At 40.7% G+C, this 20,408-nt stretch overlaps 1 protein-coding gene across 1 annotated transcript; it reads left to right on the top strand.

The window, feature by feature from the left end:
- Positions 1–10,200: 10,200 nt before the first annotated feature.
- LOC131736931 (heat shock 70 kDa protein 12A-like) lies at positions 10,201–16,525 on the top strand. The gene is made up of 4 exons (XM_059022747.1): positions 10,201–10,566; positions 14,196–14,420; positions 14,693–14,864; positions 15,156–16,525. The coding sequence occupies exons 1-4, from the start codon at positions 10,288–10,290 to the stop codon at positions 16,196–16,198; spliced, it is 1,719 nt and encodes a 572-aa protein (XP_058878730.1). The 5' UTR covers positions 10,201–10,287; the 3' UTR covers positions 16,199–16,525.
- Positions 16,526–20,408: the final 3,883 nt, after the last annotated feature.

The raw sequence follows: 20,408 nt of genomic DNA on the forward strand, positions 1-20,408 counted from the left end.
CCTACACATTGTCAGACACAAGGCATTCCTATACAGACGTCTGTCAACACACATATATGTTGAAAAGATCAAATTGAAACATTTTCAGCAAATCATTGACACAATAAAAATGCCAATATCTATGTTGTTTGTTATCTATGATAAAAAAGGGAAGAAGGGATATTGATGAATGTTATTATTTATTTCTTAGCAGATGCCCTTATCCAGGGCGACTTACAATTGTTGCAAGATATCACATTATTTTTACACACAATTACCCATTTATACAGTTGGGTTTTTACTGGAGCAATCTAGGTAAAGTACCTTGCTCAAGGGTACAGCAGCAGTGTCCCCCACCTGGGATGGAACCCACGACCTTCCGGTCAAGAGTCCAGAGCCCCAACCACTACTCCACACTGCTGCCCCAAATGTATTGTAAACCGTTATCGTTCTATCGCATCTAGGGTTGCTAAGCAACAGCAACACAGTTTCTTCGCTGGCCATGATACAGGGGCTGTCTCTCTTTCTCTATGCCATCAAATACCCTTGGGTAAAGGTATTAGTTAGTGTTTGATTATTATCTCCCTAGACATTAGTAGTAGAACCCTCTGTTACTCAAGACCTCAGACCCTCGCATGTTCAAAACGCTCACTATTTCTGAATTAATTCTCGCTTTCCAGTCATTATAGAGACATCATTTGTGAGGTTCACTCCAACCGGCACCCTGAGCTAGATGACTACATATCAATTATTCTCAATCTCTGTTCTCTTCGGCTCCAATTCAAAAACACAATCCTCCCAATTCAAATGTTCTCCAATGACTAATAAAATGTAATTATATTAAATATTCAAGCACTTGCTTCTGAACTAACTCTTCACCCTGATCCAGAATTCATTCAAAACAACTATTGCATACCTTTCCTGCTTCATCTCTTGGAAGATTTCCTACTTATTGATTTTCACTAAGCACCCCTTCTCAGAGTAACTGTTTTCTCAAAACTAGAGATTCCTCTAGCTGATGAGAAAACATCTGGTCCCTCCACATCTCTTGAGTTTTGGGGTATCACGCTAGATTCTAATTCCTTTAAAGCTGTGAATTCTGCAGGCGCCCATCAGGTCCCTGCAGATCACACACCCTCAGCCCATGCTGCCTCGCAGTAGGCAAATGTCATCGGTCTCTGTTCAGCCAGGCATCTACTCCTCCCTGCTGGGTGTCCAGCAAACACTATGAGAATAATTCTGCAGGGTCGTGCATTTATTTACCATTTCCTTCAGCTTACTTTCTCCGTCGACTCCATCATCTTATTTCAATTGATTCTTTCTGCCTTGAAGAATTACACCCATGGAAACTCTTTGTAAGTCAGTGGAATGTAATTACTTCATTTTATGATGACTGCCTTCTTTTACCTGAAGATTAACAGCTCTATACAGATGCTTCTCCTGCTCATGGTTTTGGAGGGTATTTTAAGGAAAGGTTTGCTGCTTCTTGGCCTAAAAAAATGGAATCTATTCTCCATTCCAGTTGGTCCTCTGTGTTGTACGAAATGTATCCAGTTGCCGTAGCTGTATTCCTTTGGGGGTCTTCCTGGGCTAAAAAAATGAATTCCCAACCATTCAGATAATTTAGCAAAAGTTGAAGTCATTAACAAAGAAAAACTAACATTTCCTCATATTGATACGATCAAAATACGATTGTGTTCTGTCAAAGATATTTTTTGGTTATTGTCCAAGTAACAATCCTAACTTCCTGTTGCTGTTGTCTATGGCTGTTTGACGTTGACAATGGGGGTGTTGCATGTGGCAAACGTGAGCCATTTTAGGGTCAGCTTAAAAGTGACTGGTGTAAACAGGTAATCCATACAAGCACTTATGGGCTGATTGCCCTTGTAACACTGGAAAATGTTCTTTTGTTTTAATGTAACTTCAGAAAATGTAACGAGAGAAGGCCATTCATGTTCTTATGTAACTTTAATTAGTTTGAGCACCAGTGGTGGGGATTGAATAAAACGAACACTACCGCTGAACCATGAGCAGGTGTGATAACTGATCTGAGAATGCCCTTTGAGAGCCTTACTGTAAACATTATCCCCTGCCTCTCTCTCTCTGCGAGACCTATTCTCGCCCCGCGAGGCGGCTCTGTCGCAAAAGAGTTTTTTTCTCATGTTTTCAGATCCCCGGGGCCGCAGCCTTCAAGACCAAGCCCTCTCCTCCGCAGAGGACTGCTCTCTGGTGGGGGATCTCTTTTCTATCCAGACCGCTGTCTGTTCAGAAGTTCGGGCCGCTGTCCACTTCTCTAAAGTCGAGTTCCTTCGCCCGTTACTGTCAAACTAACACCTCCTTTCTACCTTCTCTGTACTACACGTGAATTAGTATTTTTGTTTCTCAATTAAGTAATTTACAAAAAAACTCATTTTGTTTAAATAATTATGGTATTTACTTAAGTTACTGTGGCAATGTGCCCCGCCCCTGTGTGCATTTGTGTGTTAAGTGTTGTATGTTGCGTGTGTTAAATGTTGGTGTATAGAGATTGGTACACGGGATATAAACGGGTCTGTGTTTCACGTGTATTTAAAATGTAGATTTGTATTTAGGCACGAGGAGAGCACAAATCACTTCACGTGCTGGTTAAATGTAATATGTGAGCACGGGGTTGCACAGAATTAATTCACATGCTGGGATTCAAGTGAATAATTAATTAGTAATTGAATCCCAGCACAACAGTATATATAGATGCACATTTTCATTCAGTCGGGGTTGGGTGTTCGAGAGTGGAGAACGGGTGAGAGAGAGAAGGAGAAACGTAAAGTAAAATAAGATCGTAAATATAAGTGTTTGTACTCACCGTGTTTGTTTGTCTCTCCGTGCGCCGTTTGTTAAGTGTTAGTTCGTTTTGTTTGTCTGTTTATTTTGGCTACAAGTGCCGTGTCCTGTTTTGTGTTCTGTTCAAACCTTTTATTTTCTGTGCTGTTTTATTAAATGCTGAGCGAAACCATTCGCTCAGCTCCACCAAACTCCAAGTCTGTCTGTTTATTTCCTGCTTCTGGTCTGACGCCACCCACTCCGGCCGTCTTTGTGACACGTGGTGTCCTGCGTGGGATCTACAGCGCCTCCAGGACTCAGGCCAGAGCAGGAACAGCATTTTTGGATTGAAAAAAAAAAAAGACAAAAAAAGAGGGGGAAAAAAAATGGCAGAAGACGCCATCAAAGTGCGGGACTGGATGCTGGAAAATGCTGGGCTGGAGGCCCAGTCTATACCAGTAGTCATCCGGTTCCTGCAGTTTATGGACAGAGAGCGATGGGAGGCGTATGAGAGGGAACAGACCGTAAGCACCTGGGAGGAAGGTGTGGGGTTGGTCCTCAGCTACCTGGAGGCAGTTATAAGTGGAACAGCAGCCCAGGTAGCAGGTCCACCAGCAGAGGAAGAATGCCTGCTGTCCCCGTCTCCACCAGCAGAGGAAGAATGCCTGCTGGTTTTGCCTCCACAGCCCAAGCGGGAGGAGCCTGAGCGTCCACAGCCCAAGCGGGAGGAGCCTGAGCATCCACAGCCCAAGCGGGAGGAGCCCGAACGTCCTACGCCTGAGTGGGAGGAGCCCGAACGTCCTACGCCTGAGTGGGGGGAGCCCGAACGTCCACAGCCCAAAAGGGAGGAGTCGGTGCGTCCACAGCCCAACAGGGAGGAGTCGGTGCATCCACAGCCCAACAGGGAGGAGTCGGGGCGTCCACAGCCCAAAAGGGAGGAGTCGGTGCGTCCACAGCCCGAAGAGAGGGAAGTCGGTGCGTCCACAGCCCTAGGACCCAAGCTGCCAGCAGAGGGAGAATACCTGCTGGTTCCACCTCCACCAGCAGAAGAACAATGCCTGCTGTCCCCATCGCTGTCGTCCCAAGAGCCAGAAGGGGAGGAATTACAGGCTCAACCCCCTGAATTTTTCTGGGGGGGAGAAGGGCAGGATGCTGGTGTCCCCCAGCAGCCTCTATTTATGCTGCTGAAGGGAGCACGGCGCACACCAGCCCAGCCGCCACAGCAGAGGGAGCCAGCACCGCCACAGCCTCCCTCTGAGTGGCCAGCATCAGCCCCATGGCCTCTGCCTCCACCGCAAGGAGCAGAGGAGCAGGAGCTGCCTCTGCCTCCGCCACTGCCAGAAGCAGAACAGCAGGAGCTGTCTCTGCTTCCCGTACCTCCACCACGGGGAGTACGGTGGCCGAAGCCCCAGAAAGGGGAGCTGTCGGCCACGAAGAAGGGAGAGGAGGTCTGGAGACCACCAACCCCAGCAGCAGTTTCGCTGCCGGAGATCGTGGGGGAGGTCCGGAGACCTGCTCCCACGGCAGCTTCTTCGCTGCCGGAAGTACTGTGGTCGGAGCCCCACCAAAGGGAGCTACCGGCTACAAAGACAGGGGGAGAGGTCAGGAGACCACTTTCCCCAGCAGCAGTTTCGCTGCAGGAGTGGACCAGCATGCTGTCAGCCGTGCCACTACCGGCAGGGGTGCTGACAGCATTGCCAGCCATGGGCCCACTGAAGCCTCCCTTCCCAGCCCGAGACGTTGTCCTGGACTGCTGGGTTTTTAAGGGGGAAGGTGGCCATTGAGGCCATGTGTGCTGCGCACAAGGGGGGGTATATGTGGCAATGTGCCCCGCCCCTGTGTGCATTTGTGTGTTAAGTATTGTATGTTGCGTGTGTTAAATGTTGGTGTATAGAGATTGGTACACGGGATATAAACGGGTCTGTGTTTCACGTGTATTTAAAATGTAGATTTGTATTTAGGCACGAGGAGAGCACAAATCACTTCACGTGCTGGTTAAATGTAATATGTGAGCACGGGGTTGCACAGAATTAATTCACGTGCTGGGATTCAAGTGAATAATTAATTAGTAATTGAATCCCAGCACAACAGTATATATAGATGCACATTTTCATTCAGTCGGGGTTGGGTGTTCGAGAGTGGAGAACGGGTGAGAGAGAGAAGGAGAAACGTAAAGTAAAATAAGATCGTAAATATAAGTGTTTGTACTCACCGTGTTTGTTTGTCTCTCCGTGCACCGTTTGTTAAGTGTTAGTTCGTTTTGTTTGTCTGTTTATTTTGGCTACAAGTGCCGTGTCCTGTTTTGTGTTCTGTTCAAACCTTTTATTTTCTGTGCTGTTTTATTAAATGCTGAGCGAAACCATTCGCTCAGCTCCACCAAACTCCAAGTCTGTCTGTTTATTTCCTGCTTCTGGTCTGACGCCACCCACTCCGGCCGTCTTTGTGACAGTTACTTATATATTTTTTTAATTTATATTACTTATATTTTTAAATAGCAGACCTAAACTGAACCCAATGTGTCAGTGTCTCCACAACCTCTGTGCTGGCAACACAAGAAGCAGCTCTGGTAGAAGCATCAGGGCCGGTAGTAAATTCAAAAGTGTAGACTTGGTGGTCCAAGGGTTAAGGAAAAGGGCTTGCTACCAGGAAATATCCGGTTCAAATTCCGATGTTACGTCATTTTTTGCTTCTCATCAGTTTGTGCTTCTTTTTGTACTGTGCATGTTCGGCACTGTTTTACCCATGCTTGCCAGTGTTTTCTTCTCTTCCGCTTAATGGCCCCGAAAAGTGTTTCCGACGGTTAGAGAGGGCTTTTTTGGCGGAATTGTACCTTTCCAACTGTTTTTAGTGCTCCGATCCCCACCACACCCGCCTCCCCCCCCCCCCCCGTGCAAAAATCAAAAGGGTGGATGAGTCTTTTCCACCTAAAAGAGTTCCGCCTGTTTCAAATGGTCCTAAACGGGTTCAATGCTGTAAGCTTACACTTTCGGGAAGGTGGAGAGGCGTCAGCATCCATTGCATTAATGTCAATTTTGATACAGCCTATGTGAAACTGTCAATAACACCTTATCGCCTTGTTAACTAGAGAAAAAGAATACAATTGACAATGTACATGTAATACTTGATTGTATTATTTATTTATTTATTTATTTATTTATTTATTTATTTATTAAGACTCTAGGAATGTAACATAGAATTTCATAATACAGTAGGCCTAAGTCTTACTGAATAAGACTAAGAGAAACATAACATCACTGTTATGATAAAGAACAAACAACTGGAACATTTTGAAGTCAGTAAACAAAATGAGTAGTTGTATTGTATAGCTTACTGTATTTCATTGCATTAGTAAATCATGTTTATCCGCAACACGCAGTTAAGAACAGATTGTAGGCTATTCGGATAAACTAGCGCATTTAGTACAGAAGAGAAATTAATTAATTAATTAATTAATTTGCTATAGCCTAATATCACATACCAGCATGGTTAATATTAGTATCGCTTTTTCTGTCCTCGTTTATAACATGTCTGTTTCATGTTAATGATTATCAGTCCTAGATGGTAAAATAAAGCAAGCTTACTTAGTTGGAGATGAACTATAACAAAACTAGCACTGATCACAGCTACTGAAGCAATCTGCTGTAGACTTAGCTGCTGGGAGTATTGTGAAAAAATTTAATTAAAATAAAGTGATATTTTACCCACATCGTCAAATATTTTTGACTTAATTATTTTTGTGAGTTTATTTTTTATTATTGCAGGTTTACCCAAACATAAACAATAGGCCTACTAGCCAGTTTGAATTACTTGAAGTGATTAATTCCACATCAATCGGAAATATTCAGATTCACTTTTATTTGAAATTATTGAAAAAGTGTTGTTGCATGCAAATAGCTAAAGTGTTTAGATTTAAACTATTTATTACTGTATTATTATTATTATTATTATTATTATTATTATTATTATTATTATTATTATTAATAATAATAAAAACAACATTTTGGAATTACATTTATTCATGTGATCACTTCGTATTCATTCTTCTGGCTTTGAGTAAATGTTTATTTTATTATAGGATGCCTCACTGGCACTTCTTGCTGAAGGAATGCCTTGTTCCTCAGGATCTGCTATTTTTTGGAACTGCTGATGATGTAAAACCTGTCATTTGCGTCATTTACATACAGGTTTCTATTACATACAGGTTTCCGACACTTTTTAAGTTAATTACCCCCATTCCGACTGTCGGAAACCCTCAGAAAAGTGTTTGATTTTGTGGCAGAAAAAAACGTCGGGATAAGTGTCCGGTTAAAACTGGCTGAGACAGCAAGTTTCAGACTGTGGGGAGACACTGTAGATTTTCCGGGCCAGTGTGTCAGAAAAAGCTCCCTACTTAAATCGTTTTAATTTATTAGTATTAAGTAAGTATAAATGGATACAATTACTACTGTTATCTAGTTTTCCAACATTGGTAACGCTACCTTCCTAATCGTATTCCTAATCGTAAAGTAATGTGTTGATGGCATTTCTTCTGCTTTTACATTTTTGTAAAATAACTATTTAAAAGACTAGTAACCAATATTGTATTCTGTCTTTTTTCAGGTAGCCGTTTCTGACAACATGCACAATACGACCCATCACAATGTATTACCATATTTTTCCCATTGCATAAACAAGGATGGCAGTTTCTGACAATACAGTATGACCATTGTCATGAACTCAATAATATAATTTCAGAAAAAACTAAATTTACAATGTTAAGATTGAGGCAGAAGAATTTTGAATTTGGTGATAAAACAGGACGGTTATTATAAAATCAACTTAAAAGAAATAAAGAAAAATCGCTGATTCCAGTTATTAAAGATTATTATTATTTATTTTGTACCCGACGCCCTTATCCAGGGCGACTTACAATTGTTACAAGATATCACGTTAATTTTTACATACAATTACCCATTTATACAGTTGGGTTTTTACTGGAGCAATCTAGGTAAAGTAACTTGCTCAAGGATACAGCAGCAGTGTCCCCCACCTGGGATTGAACCCACGGCCCTCCGGTCAAGAGTCCAGAGCCCTAACCTCTACTCCACACTGCTGCCCAAATGGGGGATATGGTTCATGGTTAAACGGACATAAACGAAACGTTTAAAATATTCTACAGTAATTTATATACTCCAGACCATGAAAATAATCAAGAAGATATTGATACATTTCCAAACAGCAAGCCGATGTTTTGGATAACCCACTGTAATCTGAAGATTATGGTAAAGAACTTTTCAGCATGCCAAACAATAAAGCCCCAGGAACTGATGGATACCCAGCTGAGTTTTTTAAACATTTCTGGTCTCTTATTTCCCCTTTGTTTTTAAGAATGGTAACAGACATAGACTCCAGTTCTAGTATTGCACAATCTATGAATACAGCACTCATATCTCTTTTGCTAAAACCAAATAAAGATCCCTCTTTATGTTCAAGATACTGTCCATTATTGCTCTTAAACACAGATTTAAAAATTATTAGTAAAGCACTGGCAAATAGACTAGAATCAGTGATCTCGTCTTTAATTCATCCAGACCAAACTGGGTTTATTAAAAGCAGACATTCATCTGATAATACGAGACGATTTAATCAATTTTTCAAAAAAAAATTGACACACCGACAGTAATAGTTTCCTTGGATGCTGAAAAAGCATTTGATAGAGTGAGCTGGCCCTTTCTGTTTTTAGTCCTACAACATTTTGGAATAGGAGAGACATTTATCACAGGGATAAAAATGTTATATAATTCTCCTGTAGCATCGGTTGTCACTAATGGTCTTACATCACAACCAGTTAAACTTTTCAGAGGAACTAGACAAGGGTGTCCATTATCTCCTTTATTATTTGCTATTTTTATTGAACCTCTTGCAATAGCTGTTCATCAAAATGACCACTAGGTATTATAATACAATTGACACATCACAAAATCAGTCTTTATGCAGATGATGTATTGTTACATATGCAAGACCCTTTAGTTTCACTCCCAATAGTTTATAACCTTATAAGTCATTTTAGTAAAATTTCAGGATATTCCATCAGTTGGTCCAAATCTGAAGTTCAGCCTCTGAGGAGGTTTGACTGGGATGCTTTGGTCCAGGATCTACCTTTCAAATGGTCAAAAACAGGTTTTAAATACTAAGGAATTCAGATATCACCTAATTAAACTTTACACCAGTCCTGAATACTATCAGAGAAGTTCTTGAGAGGTGGAACAGTCTCCCATTATCATTAATGGGACGGATAGCTACAGTTAAAATGAATGTACCGCCTAGAATTAATTATTTATTCTCTGTGACTCCTGTTTACCCAACAACACACTGGTTTTCTACACTAGACAAAATAGTTAATAAATTCTATTCTATTGGCAGCACCAAACTTCCTTTATTATTTTCTGGCCACACAAATGCAATACCTTATGAAGTGGATTGACCTAACACAACAGCATTACTCATGGTTAGATATAGAGCAATCCGAATGTGGTGAACTCTGTATTGGAGACTTACCACATTTAGGTGAAACCCTTAAAAAACATAGCTGTACAATAGTATGGGAATCTCTACAACTTTAAAAGCTCGGTGGAAGGCTAACAGAATTGGGAAATATGATCTCTTGCCCTGTAAACTCTCCACCATTTGGTTCAACCCCGATATTTTAATCAATAAGGAACCGTTCCTGTTCAAATCATGGAAACTAAAAGGTATCACCCACTTACACCATGTATTTGAAAATGACTCATTATTAACTTTTGATCAACTAAAAGAGACATTTGATCTCCCTGGTCACTGTTTTTTTTCAATATTTACAGTTAAAGGATGCTTTAAAAAACAAAATAACTATTAAATCCCCTAAATTAAGTGCTTCACTTCAAAATCATACTGAAATTTTTGATGAAATATGGGACCCCTTTCTTAGCGCACTTGAGGGATAAGTGAGCGAATGCCATTTCAATTCCTTTTCTCATTCTGGTTTGAATATCAGTATCTCTCTAATTAAGCATATTTTTTAGTTATTATAGTCAAGCTTATGTACAAAGTATGTACCACTGGATGTATGTGAAGAATTACTGATGAGGAACATTGTGCCATTAACTTACTTAAACTATGTTTGGGACGATTATTTATATAGCGAGCAAGGGGTCTGATATATTTTATTTGTTCATTTATAGATAGACGTTTGGGGTGGTAGTTTAATAAATTGTTATAAAAATTAGAGCCCATGATTGAATTTAGGTTTAAAGTAATCTGAACAAGTATAATATGGACTGAACTCCTGTGTTTTTTTCCCCCACTTCCAAAACTTAAACAGCAGACCAAAAGTGAAACTTTGCAGAACTGTAAGTTTCGTTTTCAAGAGAGTTACCATCATATTTACTAGAACAGTGGGAAAAGCAGCAGAGGCAGGAAAAGGAGAAATACGTGTTCTACTACAACAGAATTCATCGTTTACTGTCAAACTTTTCTAACAAGGAAGCAGAAATGTCTGATTCATTTCTCGTAGTTGCCATAGACTTCGGCACAGCGTTCAGCGGGTATTGTTTCTGTGTGAAGTCATGTACGGATAATATCAGGTCTGTATTTTGGGGAATGGGGCATGGATATAGGTCCCCTAAAACACCAACTTGTGCTCTATTTAATCCGGAAAAAAAGTTTATAAAATTCGGCTATGATGCTGTGATTAAATATAACACAATGGTTTCGGAGCAATCCAGGAAATGGTACTTCTTTGAAAATTTTAAGATGGAACTGTACAGCAAGGTAAGCGCCATTAAACTATGTAATGTATGTTTTTAATTTGATCTCTTATGGGAACAACTTACATTGGAATATTATTGTTTAAAATAGTATAATATTAAATAGTGGTCGACACGGGTACCCAAAAACCCGGGTTTTAAATTACCCGATGCTACCCGTTCTATTTTTACCATCCGGGTTTCGATTTATTCATTTGATAATTTGACATGTAGAAAATATGACATTACAGACAGTTGCAAGGGTGGATCTCTGGCCGTCGTAATAAAGACGTTAAAGCAAACTTTTGCATTAAGCCGTTTCTTAAAATGCCGGGATGTCAGTGCTTTACAGGAAACAGTAACACAGAGCGGCAAGTACTCCTCAATAATAATAACTGCGGCGACTATTCTCAGGAACTAAATCGGAAACAAAACAACGACAGGTCTCCACAGTGTGACTAATTTGGTTATGCGACTAAAAATCTGCTTGTGCGGAACGTATATGTTAATTTAGGCGCACGTGTGCTACTAGAAATTCCTAAAGATTGACTATAAAAAAATAAATAAACGTGATTTTGAATAAAACAAAAACAAAACAAACAATAGATCTAAAATCTCATAGTTCAATCGTAATGTATTCTAGGAATGTAGTTTATTGTCCACTGCCCACTGTTAATCACACATTGTAAACTACAAATCCCATACCCCGCCAGTTTCACTGATTTAGCAGAAAAGGTTACAGAAGTCTACAGGTCTGAATGGACTGAATGTGTCCTACATTATATTTAAATATGTGTCATGCACTTAAAACATTGTGATTCTTCTTTTTTTTTTAAATCATTACCCGAAAAAGATCCCGGCGGGTACCCGTTCCGGATTTTCTACCCTTGCCGATCTCTCATATTAAACTATTAATTACAAAATGATATATTTATGTAATTGATTTAACCTTGAATTAAACTTAAAAAATTGAGGTGCGATAATTATCACTTTCTGGGGCTCCCCTTACTCTCTGCTTAGGAACTTCACCTTGTATTCATGGAACATAAGCCCTGGGACTTGAAATAGAAATGATGTGCTTGTGACTTTAGGAAGATTACATGCTTTCCCTTTGGCTCGTGGAGAGCCTCCCTCACGAAGGTGAGACCGAACCGATCGGCCTTCAAAGCTGGGCAGCAAGCGTTACTTCCACCAAGGAGAAAATGAAGATAAGGATAGAGGATACATTTGAGAAGGCTAGAAGTCGCCCCGACTAAGAAGGAACGCTTCAGGACATCGGCATGGCCAGACATCCGAGACAGAGCCACGTGGGGAGACAAGAATTCTGAAAAGAGAAGGAAATGAACATGCAAAGGGGCCAGAGAGGAACACTGGCAGAGCTGAAAGCAAGTTGTTAGTAAAGAATACAGGGTTTCCCCAGGCTCAGGGAGAACCCCCGTCTCGGAGGTGAGACTGAACTGATCGGAATACAAGGCTGGGGAGCACGTATGCTGTCCCCAGGGCGAACCTGGAATGATAGAGAGATTGTTAAGCGATCTGGCAGGGGATCCCCTCTGGCTCTCGGAGGTTGAGGCCAGTTCAGCTGGGCATAAGGTTGGTAAATGAACATCACTTGCCTCCAGAGGGAGAACGTGGCAGAGGTGGAGCTGCATTTTGGAGGAGGAGGGGAGGAAGGTGGAAAATGCAAAAAGCAAGACAGAATTAGTGTTTGACCCAGGGCTTAAATAGGGAGGTTAATTGACAGATTGGCTTGATTAACTAGGGAGGAGAACCTGCTCCTGCTCCCTGAGCAACACACAATAGTTACAAAATAATGTGGGGGTCTCCATTTTGTTTTACATCCCACTCCTACTGAATATCTGAACTGTCTCAGCTCTTGATCTGTGTGAGCACTTTACGTTGGTATCTTATGCAATTATTTCCTTCATGTAAGAGAAGATATTGCCAACATGATACAAGTCTGTCTCTTTCTTACAATGGACTACCAAAATCCACAATCAGAGCAATAATCAAGAAGTACCACAGAAGAAATACAACTGAAACGCATGAAAGAAGAGGACGTCCAAATAAAACTATGGGTACAGCAGGTAGGAGAATCGTCTGAGCAGATTAAAAAAAGAAATCCAAGAGTAACAGCCAAGGGCTTAAAGAAAGATTTAGAAGCATCAGGCATAATAGTGCACAAAAGAACTGTACAAAGACGCCTGAACACAGAAGAGATGTATGCACCACGTAAGACCCCCCTGCAAACCACTTTAAAAAAAATCATAACAAAATTTGTTAAACAAAAACAGAACACAGTATGTTTGGAGAAAAAAAATGCCTTCAATGAAGAAAACCTTGTACCGACAGTTAAACATGGAGATGGTTTGATCATGATATGGGGGTGTTTTAGCAGTTCAGTACTACAAAGTACAATGATATCATCTGCCAGTAGGCTGACTGGCAGACTGTTTATCTTCTAACACGACAACGACCCAAAGCATACGACTGTCAACTCTGGAATTCTTGAAGAAAATGAAGATAAAAGTTCTGGAATGGGCCTCGCAATCATCAGATCTCAATCCTAACAGCTGTAGCCATCTGTTAGAGCTGAAATGCAAGACAGATTTCACCAACAAGATGTAACATACTGGTTAAGAATGATCTTAAATGTCTGAAAGCCATAATAAAAGCAAAAAGAGGACACATGAAAATACTAAAGCAGGGGGGCCAATACTTTTGTCATGAATGATTACTTTAAATGAAATAGGTAAATATTATATGTTAAATTACTAGAAATTGTGTACCTTGAACCTGGTATCTTGTATAAGCATAGGGTGCCAATACTTTTGTCTGTGACTGTATAATAATAAAACTGATAAACATGTAGTAGGTGATGTTCAGGTGAAGGACTGACACGCAGACTCAGATCCCAGGTTTTCACAAAGCTTTAATTCAATGTGCAAGGGGAGAGCAGCAGATGCATTACAAATACAAATCTCTCTCAGCGTGTGACAAGGTGGCTGAGACATTTATAGTTCCTTAATGCAAGCTGTGGTTAAAATGCACGTCATCACAGATCATTCTAGATGTTTTTTCCTATAAGGAGTTGTTTTCTGTCTCTGCGCGTCTAGATCAAAGTTCGTTAACGGCTGACACTTTGACCACATCCCTTTTCAGTTCCTTACAACCCAGACCCTCTGAAACTCCTGCTTCTGCAAGACAAAGCGATTAAACACTCATACGAGCAGTTAGTCACGTACGCAATATGACCCCAAAATAACCCGTATTACACCCTCTACTGATTCTGTAGCTTTATAAAAGTATAAAGAGTATTAGTATAAAAGATAAAATGCAAAACATACCCCAACAAACACAAACCATTCTAAATGTTAAAGTGACTATTATCTGTAAAGTGACTATTGTCATGTATATTTAACTATATTTTCACTATAGTTATATTATACTGTAATAATATTGTAATTTATCCAATATAACATTTATTATATATTACAGTCAGTGTAAAGCTACATAATATTATCTTATGGACACTGTACTAGCTGACACAGCCATTGTGTTACCTACAGTAATGGACACAGTCAGTGATACTGTATCAATTTGTATTGTTCGCAGTCATAATACAATTACCATTGTGATTTATTTTTCTTTCAGAAAGTCACAAAAGATTTAATGATCTCAGCGAAGAATGGAAAGCCATTTCATGCCCTAGAAGTGTTCACAGAAAGCCTACGCTTCCTCAAAGACCACGCCTTAGACAACATTGGAGAGGAGACCTGTGGGAAGAAGTTCATTGCCTCGGATGTGACCTGGGTGCTGACAGTGCCGGCAATCTGGGACTCTGCAGCCAAACAGTTCATGAGGCTGGCTGCCACAGAGGTACAGTAGGGCTGGGGACCAGGTCCCTTAGTTTTCATTATCTTTTATTGCCTTAAACTTTAAAAGCTTTTTCTTTTGGAGTGTAATAACAACCTTACATAATGAGATGTAAGCAGCTCTTACTTAAACTAATACCAATATGTACCACTAATAGATACCAACTAAAAATAACCAATTCTATATCTTCAAACGATTGTATTGTTGCTTACTTATCAATGTAAGTATGGATCATGTTCTTTACTTTACAACTCCCATGTTTTTGACTTTTCCAGGCAGGACTGGTAGAGGAGATGGGTTCAGAGAACCTGGTTCTGGCCCTGGAGCCTGAGGCTGCTTCAGTGTGGTGCAAACAGCTGCCCAGCACTGGCTTTGTACAAGAAGGAGGGGGGGAGAACACATTTGAACAGACCCCAGGGCTGCAATATATTGCCGTTGACTGTGGAGGTAAGCATTATTAGTGACTTTCCTTTGACTTGTATTGAATTCAAAACTATTGCCTTAAAAATGTTTTAAAACTATCGCCACGCTAAAAGAGGTCATATGTGCTTGAAAAACAAAAGGCTTACCCAATGTCATGTGATGCCATGTAGCTCAAAACTATAAATAAATAAATAAATAAACAAACAATCAGGTTTAAGCAGTATGTGTTATATGTAGTGTTTTTAGTTATGGAGTCTTACCAGAACTGTCTGGGAGTAAACAGAACTAAAATTGATTATCTGTTGTTGTTTCCAGGTGGAACAGTAGACATCACTGTGCATGAGGTCCTGGAAGGTGGGTCCCTGAAAGAGCTGCAGAAAGCATCAGGAGGGGGGTGGGGAGGGTCGTCTGTAGACAAAGAATTCAGAAGCTTCCTCAGGGACATTTTCCACCCAGATGTGTGGGACAGGTATGAGAAGGAACATCCTGGAGAACTTCACAAGATGATGTACCACTTCTCCACCCAAAAATGTTCCTCTACTGAAGAAGACCTGTACATTACCTGTTACAAGAATTTAGTCAAATGTGTAGAGGAGAAGAAGGAAATCTCTGAGTTTTTTAAAGGCATAGAGGGTGCTGATTGGTCTGAAGGCTGTATCAGAATTACACACAATAAACTGCAGAGCTTCTTTGAAGCTAGTTTGTTCAGGATAGTGAATGAAATAGAAGCTATTCTGTCAATGCCAGAGCTTGCAATCGAATACATCTTGCTTGTTGGCGGGTATGCATCAAGCAGGTTCTTACGAGATGAAGTCCGAAAACAGTTCAGTAGCAGGTGCTGTGTCCTGTGCCCCTATGATTCACAGCTAGCCATTGCTAAAGGAGCAATTTTGTTTGGAAATGACCCCAAAATAATCGCATCTAGAGTCAGTGCGCTGACATATGGCATTGCTGTAGGTAGGCCGTTTGATCCTTCAGTCCATGATCCTAGAAAGCGGAGAGTGAATAAAGCGGGTGATTATGTTTACTGTGACGATCTTTTTGAAAAACTGGTGGAAAAGGGTCAATCTGTGGGCTGTCAGCAAGTTGCTGAGTATTTCTATTCACCAATTGACCAGGATCAAAACGCAATGTGCTTCAGATTTTTCAGTACAGAGAAGCTGAATGCCATGTACGTGGACGAGTCTGGATTGGAGGAAATCGGGTCCTTTACTGTGCCCATGCCAAATGTCAGGCTGGGAAGGAACCGGAGAGTTAGACTGGATATCAAATTTGGTTTAACTGAAATACAAGCAACAGCAACTGACTTGACATCCAACGAGACTCAAGCAATCAGGCTAAACTTTTTTACAGAATAATGTAACACTGCAGTATTTCTGCCTGCTTTGAAGGTACTAGAGTGTGATACTCTTTCGATAGTTACCTTTTACATCCTACTTAAAAATGAATGTATAAGAACAATGTAAAATGGTAATTTATGTTTCCTCAGTAATAAAGTATACATTTTAGGTTGGAAACAGTTTTCCTCCATGAAGATGGTTGATGTTACATCTGTTTAGTCATATCATCCATTTGAATGAGTAACATTTGTTTGGAGATGTCTTTGTATTTTTTTTTATTTGAAAACTTAATAGCAGGGAGTGGTATACATTTTTCTGTTCCTGACATAAACGACAATCAGTAATTTTATATATATATATATATATATATATATATATATATATATATATATATATATATATATATATATATATATACATACATACATATACACACACACACACATACACACAGTATATGTATATATATATATACGCGGCTGTGCAAAAGTCTTAGACATGTTGTATTGTTCTACTCTGATGCATTATGCGCATCAACAATTTACTTAAAGCCTCCACTAGTGTTTTCTATTATTATAACAATCTTGACTTGCATAAAAAAGGAAAAAAAAAACACATTTCAAGGTGTGGTATCCAAAGCATAATCAGCAAGTACAGAGAAACATCATCTGAAATTGACAAACCCAGGACTGGAAGAACCAAAAAGCTATCTAACAGGATGAGCAATACAATATAATATCCTTAAGGAATAGAAAGAAGACAAGCATTGAATTGACAACAGCATTGGCAGAAGGCACAGGTGTCATTGTCCATCAAATCAACAGTACGAAGGTCACTCTTGAAATCAGGACTTGTTGCAGTAAGAATACCTTTGTTAAGAAAGGGGTACGAGACTAAAAGGCTAAAATATGCACAAGAACACAGAAATTGGACTGGAACAATGGTCAAAAGGTGTTGATGGATGGACGACGACACCTTTGCCTTCTGCCAGTTCTGCTGTCAATTCAACACTTGTCTTCTTTCTATTGCTTAAGGATATTATCTTCAAGTATTGCTCATCCTTGTTAGACAGCTTTTTGGGTCTTCAAGTCCTGAGTTTGTCAATTGTAGATGATGTTTCTCTGTACTTGCTGATTATGCTTCAGATACCAAACCTTTTTTCCTTTATGGAAAAAGGAAATAATGGGAAGAATTATCAGGTTCAGAAAGGGTATAATTCCACTAACTGCATGTTAATCATTTTACTTGCTATTTCTTTGTAATTGTCAGTATTCAAAATAAATATTATCTTGAGATCACAGTGAACCTCTTTTAATCTTCCATTCAAATAAACATGTAATATATGACTTAGTATCTTTACTTGATTTAAAAAAAATAGAGTAAAAAAAATAAATAAAATAAAATACATTTGGGGGCTCCCGAGTGGCGCATTCAGTAAAGGCGCTCTGCGCGGAGTGCATGATGTGCCCTGTAGCCTGGAGATCGCTGGTTCGAATCCAGGCTATGTCACAGCCGACCGTGACCGGGATTTCCTAGGGGGCGACGCACAATTGGCTGAGCGCTGCCCGGGTAGGGAGGGCTTAGGACGGCAGGGGAATCCACGGCTCACCGCGCATCAGCGACCCCTGTGGCCGAAAAATGACGGCTTGGCAGGAGCACGTTTCGGAGGACGCGTGTTCCAGCCGCCGTTTCCCCGAGTCGGCGGAGGGGTTGCGAGCGGTGAGCTGAGGATACAGATAATAATTGGGCATGCTAAATTGGGGAGAAAACCGGGGTAAAAAATGACTAAAATTTAAAAAAAGAATAAATAAATAAAATACATTTAACTATATATATTTTTTTCTATCTATCTATCCAAACACAGTTATTTAGAACAAGCGGAGAAAACATGAGACAAAATATGTATACTTTATTCACACTACCCAATTAATGCATGAGCAACACACGTTGAAACCACTTAATTGTCATCCGCTTCAGTAACAATCACGTTTACAACACGTGAGGATTGTGCAATGTTTAGTTTGTGTGACAACAGACTTAGTGTTTGGGATTTGTAACTTCTGCCTGATTATCAAAACTTAACTGACAATTTCCTAAGAAATGAACATTCAATTAGACAACAGAAGTCTGACAGGAGTTGGCTGGCACTCTTCAGGATGCAAAACCTGCTGTATAAAAAGGTTGTTCTTTTTAGATATGGTTGCAGTAAAGTCTTTTTCTTCCCCTGCAGTTTCATCGATATTCGGGAAACAAGCCACTGGTTGAGTTTTTGCACTTACTAAAAAAAAAAAAAACCCTATAGAAATCTACAGCCATTCATAAAAAATACTTAAACTAGAGAAATTCGTGGTAATCCATCTCTTAAAAATATATATAGCTACAAACAGACATTTATATAAATATGATTACCATAGATTCATGTATACTAATATGAATATTTTCTAAATTATACTGAAGAAATAAAACTATATTGCAAGAAAAAAAATGTGCTTTGGGCATTTATCTATACACCAACAGCCTGAATGATTCCCATAGATAATGATTGCAGCCAAGATTTTTTAAGCCTAATTTATATCCTGTTCAGCTTTTAGAGAACATTCATCTAAGCCCGCCTACCTGTTGTTTTATAGTTTTTTTAAAAAAACATTTACAAGTAACTTTATAAATGAACCAGCTATTCTATAAATAAACCAATATTTTCTTACGTTATACATTTACCAGTTATTTTATAAATTGACCGAATTAACTGACACAAATATTCCTATTTCTACAGAATAATAGACATGCCTATACTACAGAATACTCAGCTTTCTCCAATTACAGAATATATGGAACTTTTCCAATTAAAAACTATAGATATATTTGTGGCAATGTGCCCCGCCCCTGTGTGCATATTATGTGTTATATGTTGCGTGCGTGTGTAAATGTTGGTGTATAGATTGGTACACGGGATATAAACGGGTCTGTGTTTCACGTGTATTTAAAGTGTAGATTTATATTTAGGCACGAGGAGGGCACAAATCACTTCACGTGCTGGTTAAATGTAATATGTGAGCACGGGGTTGCACGTAATGAATTCACGTGCTGGGATTCAAGTGAATAATTAATTAGTAATTGAATCCCAGCACAACAGTATATATAGAGACACGTAGCACTCAGTCGGGGTTGGGTGTTCGAGAGTGGAGAAAGGGTGAGGAGAAGGAGGAAAGTAGTAAAGTAAAATAATATCTAGAAGTGTTTGTACTCACCGTGTTTGTTTGTCTGTTTTGTGTTTAAAACCCTTTATTTTCTGTTCTGTTTGGTTATTAAATGCTGAGCGCGATCACGCGCTCAGATTCATCAAAACCCCAAGTCTCTGTTTATTTCCTGCTTCTGGTCTGACGCCACCCACTCCGGCCGTCTTTGTGACACGTGGTGTCCTGCGTGGGATCTACAGCGCCTCCAGGACTCAGGCCAGAGCAGGAACCGCATATTTGGATTAAAAAAAAAAAAACAAGAAAACAAACAAAAAAAAAAAATGGCAGAAGACGCCATCAAACTGCGGGACTGGATTCTGGAGAATGCTGGGCTGGAGGCCCAGTCTATCCCAGTAGCTGTCCGGTTCCTGCGGTTTATGGACAGAGAGCGATGGGAGGCATATGCGAGGGAACAGACCCTAAGCACCTGGGAGGAAGGTGTGGGGTTGGTCCTCAGCTACCTGGAGGCAATTATAAGTGGAACAGCAGCCCAGGTAGCAGGTCCACCAGCAGAGGAAGAATGCCTGCTGTCCCCGTCTCCACCAGCAGAGGAAGAGTGCCTGCTGGTTTTGCATCCACAGCCCGAGCGGGAGGAGCCAGAGCGTCCACAGCCCGAGCGGGAGGAGCCTGAGTGTCCACAGCCCGAGCGGGAGGAGCCCGAACGTCCTACGCCTGAGTGGGAGGAGCCCGAACGTCCTACGCCTGAGTGGGAGGAGCCCGAACGTCCTACGCCTGAGTGGGAGGAGCCCGAACGTCCTACGCCTGAGTGGGAGGAGCCCGAACGTCCTACGCCTGAGTGGGAGGAGCCCGAACGTCCTACGCCTGAGTGGGAGGAGCCCGAACGTCCTACGCCTGAGTGGGAGGAGCCCGAACGTCCTACGCCTGAGTGGGAGGAGCCCGAACGTCCTACGCCTGAGTGGGAGGAGCCCGAACGTCCTACGCCTGAGTGGGGGGAGCCCGAACGTCCTACGCCTGAGTGGGGGGAGCCCGAA

Source organism: Acipenser ruthenus, chromosome 4 (assembly GCF_902713425.1).
Source record: "Acipenser ruthenus chromosome 4, fAciRut3.2 maternal haplotype, whole genome shotgun sequence".
Lineage (NCBI taxonomy): Eukaryota > Metazoa > Chordata > Actinopteri > Acipenseriformes > Acipenseridae > Acipenser > Acipenser ruthenus.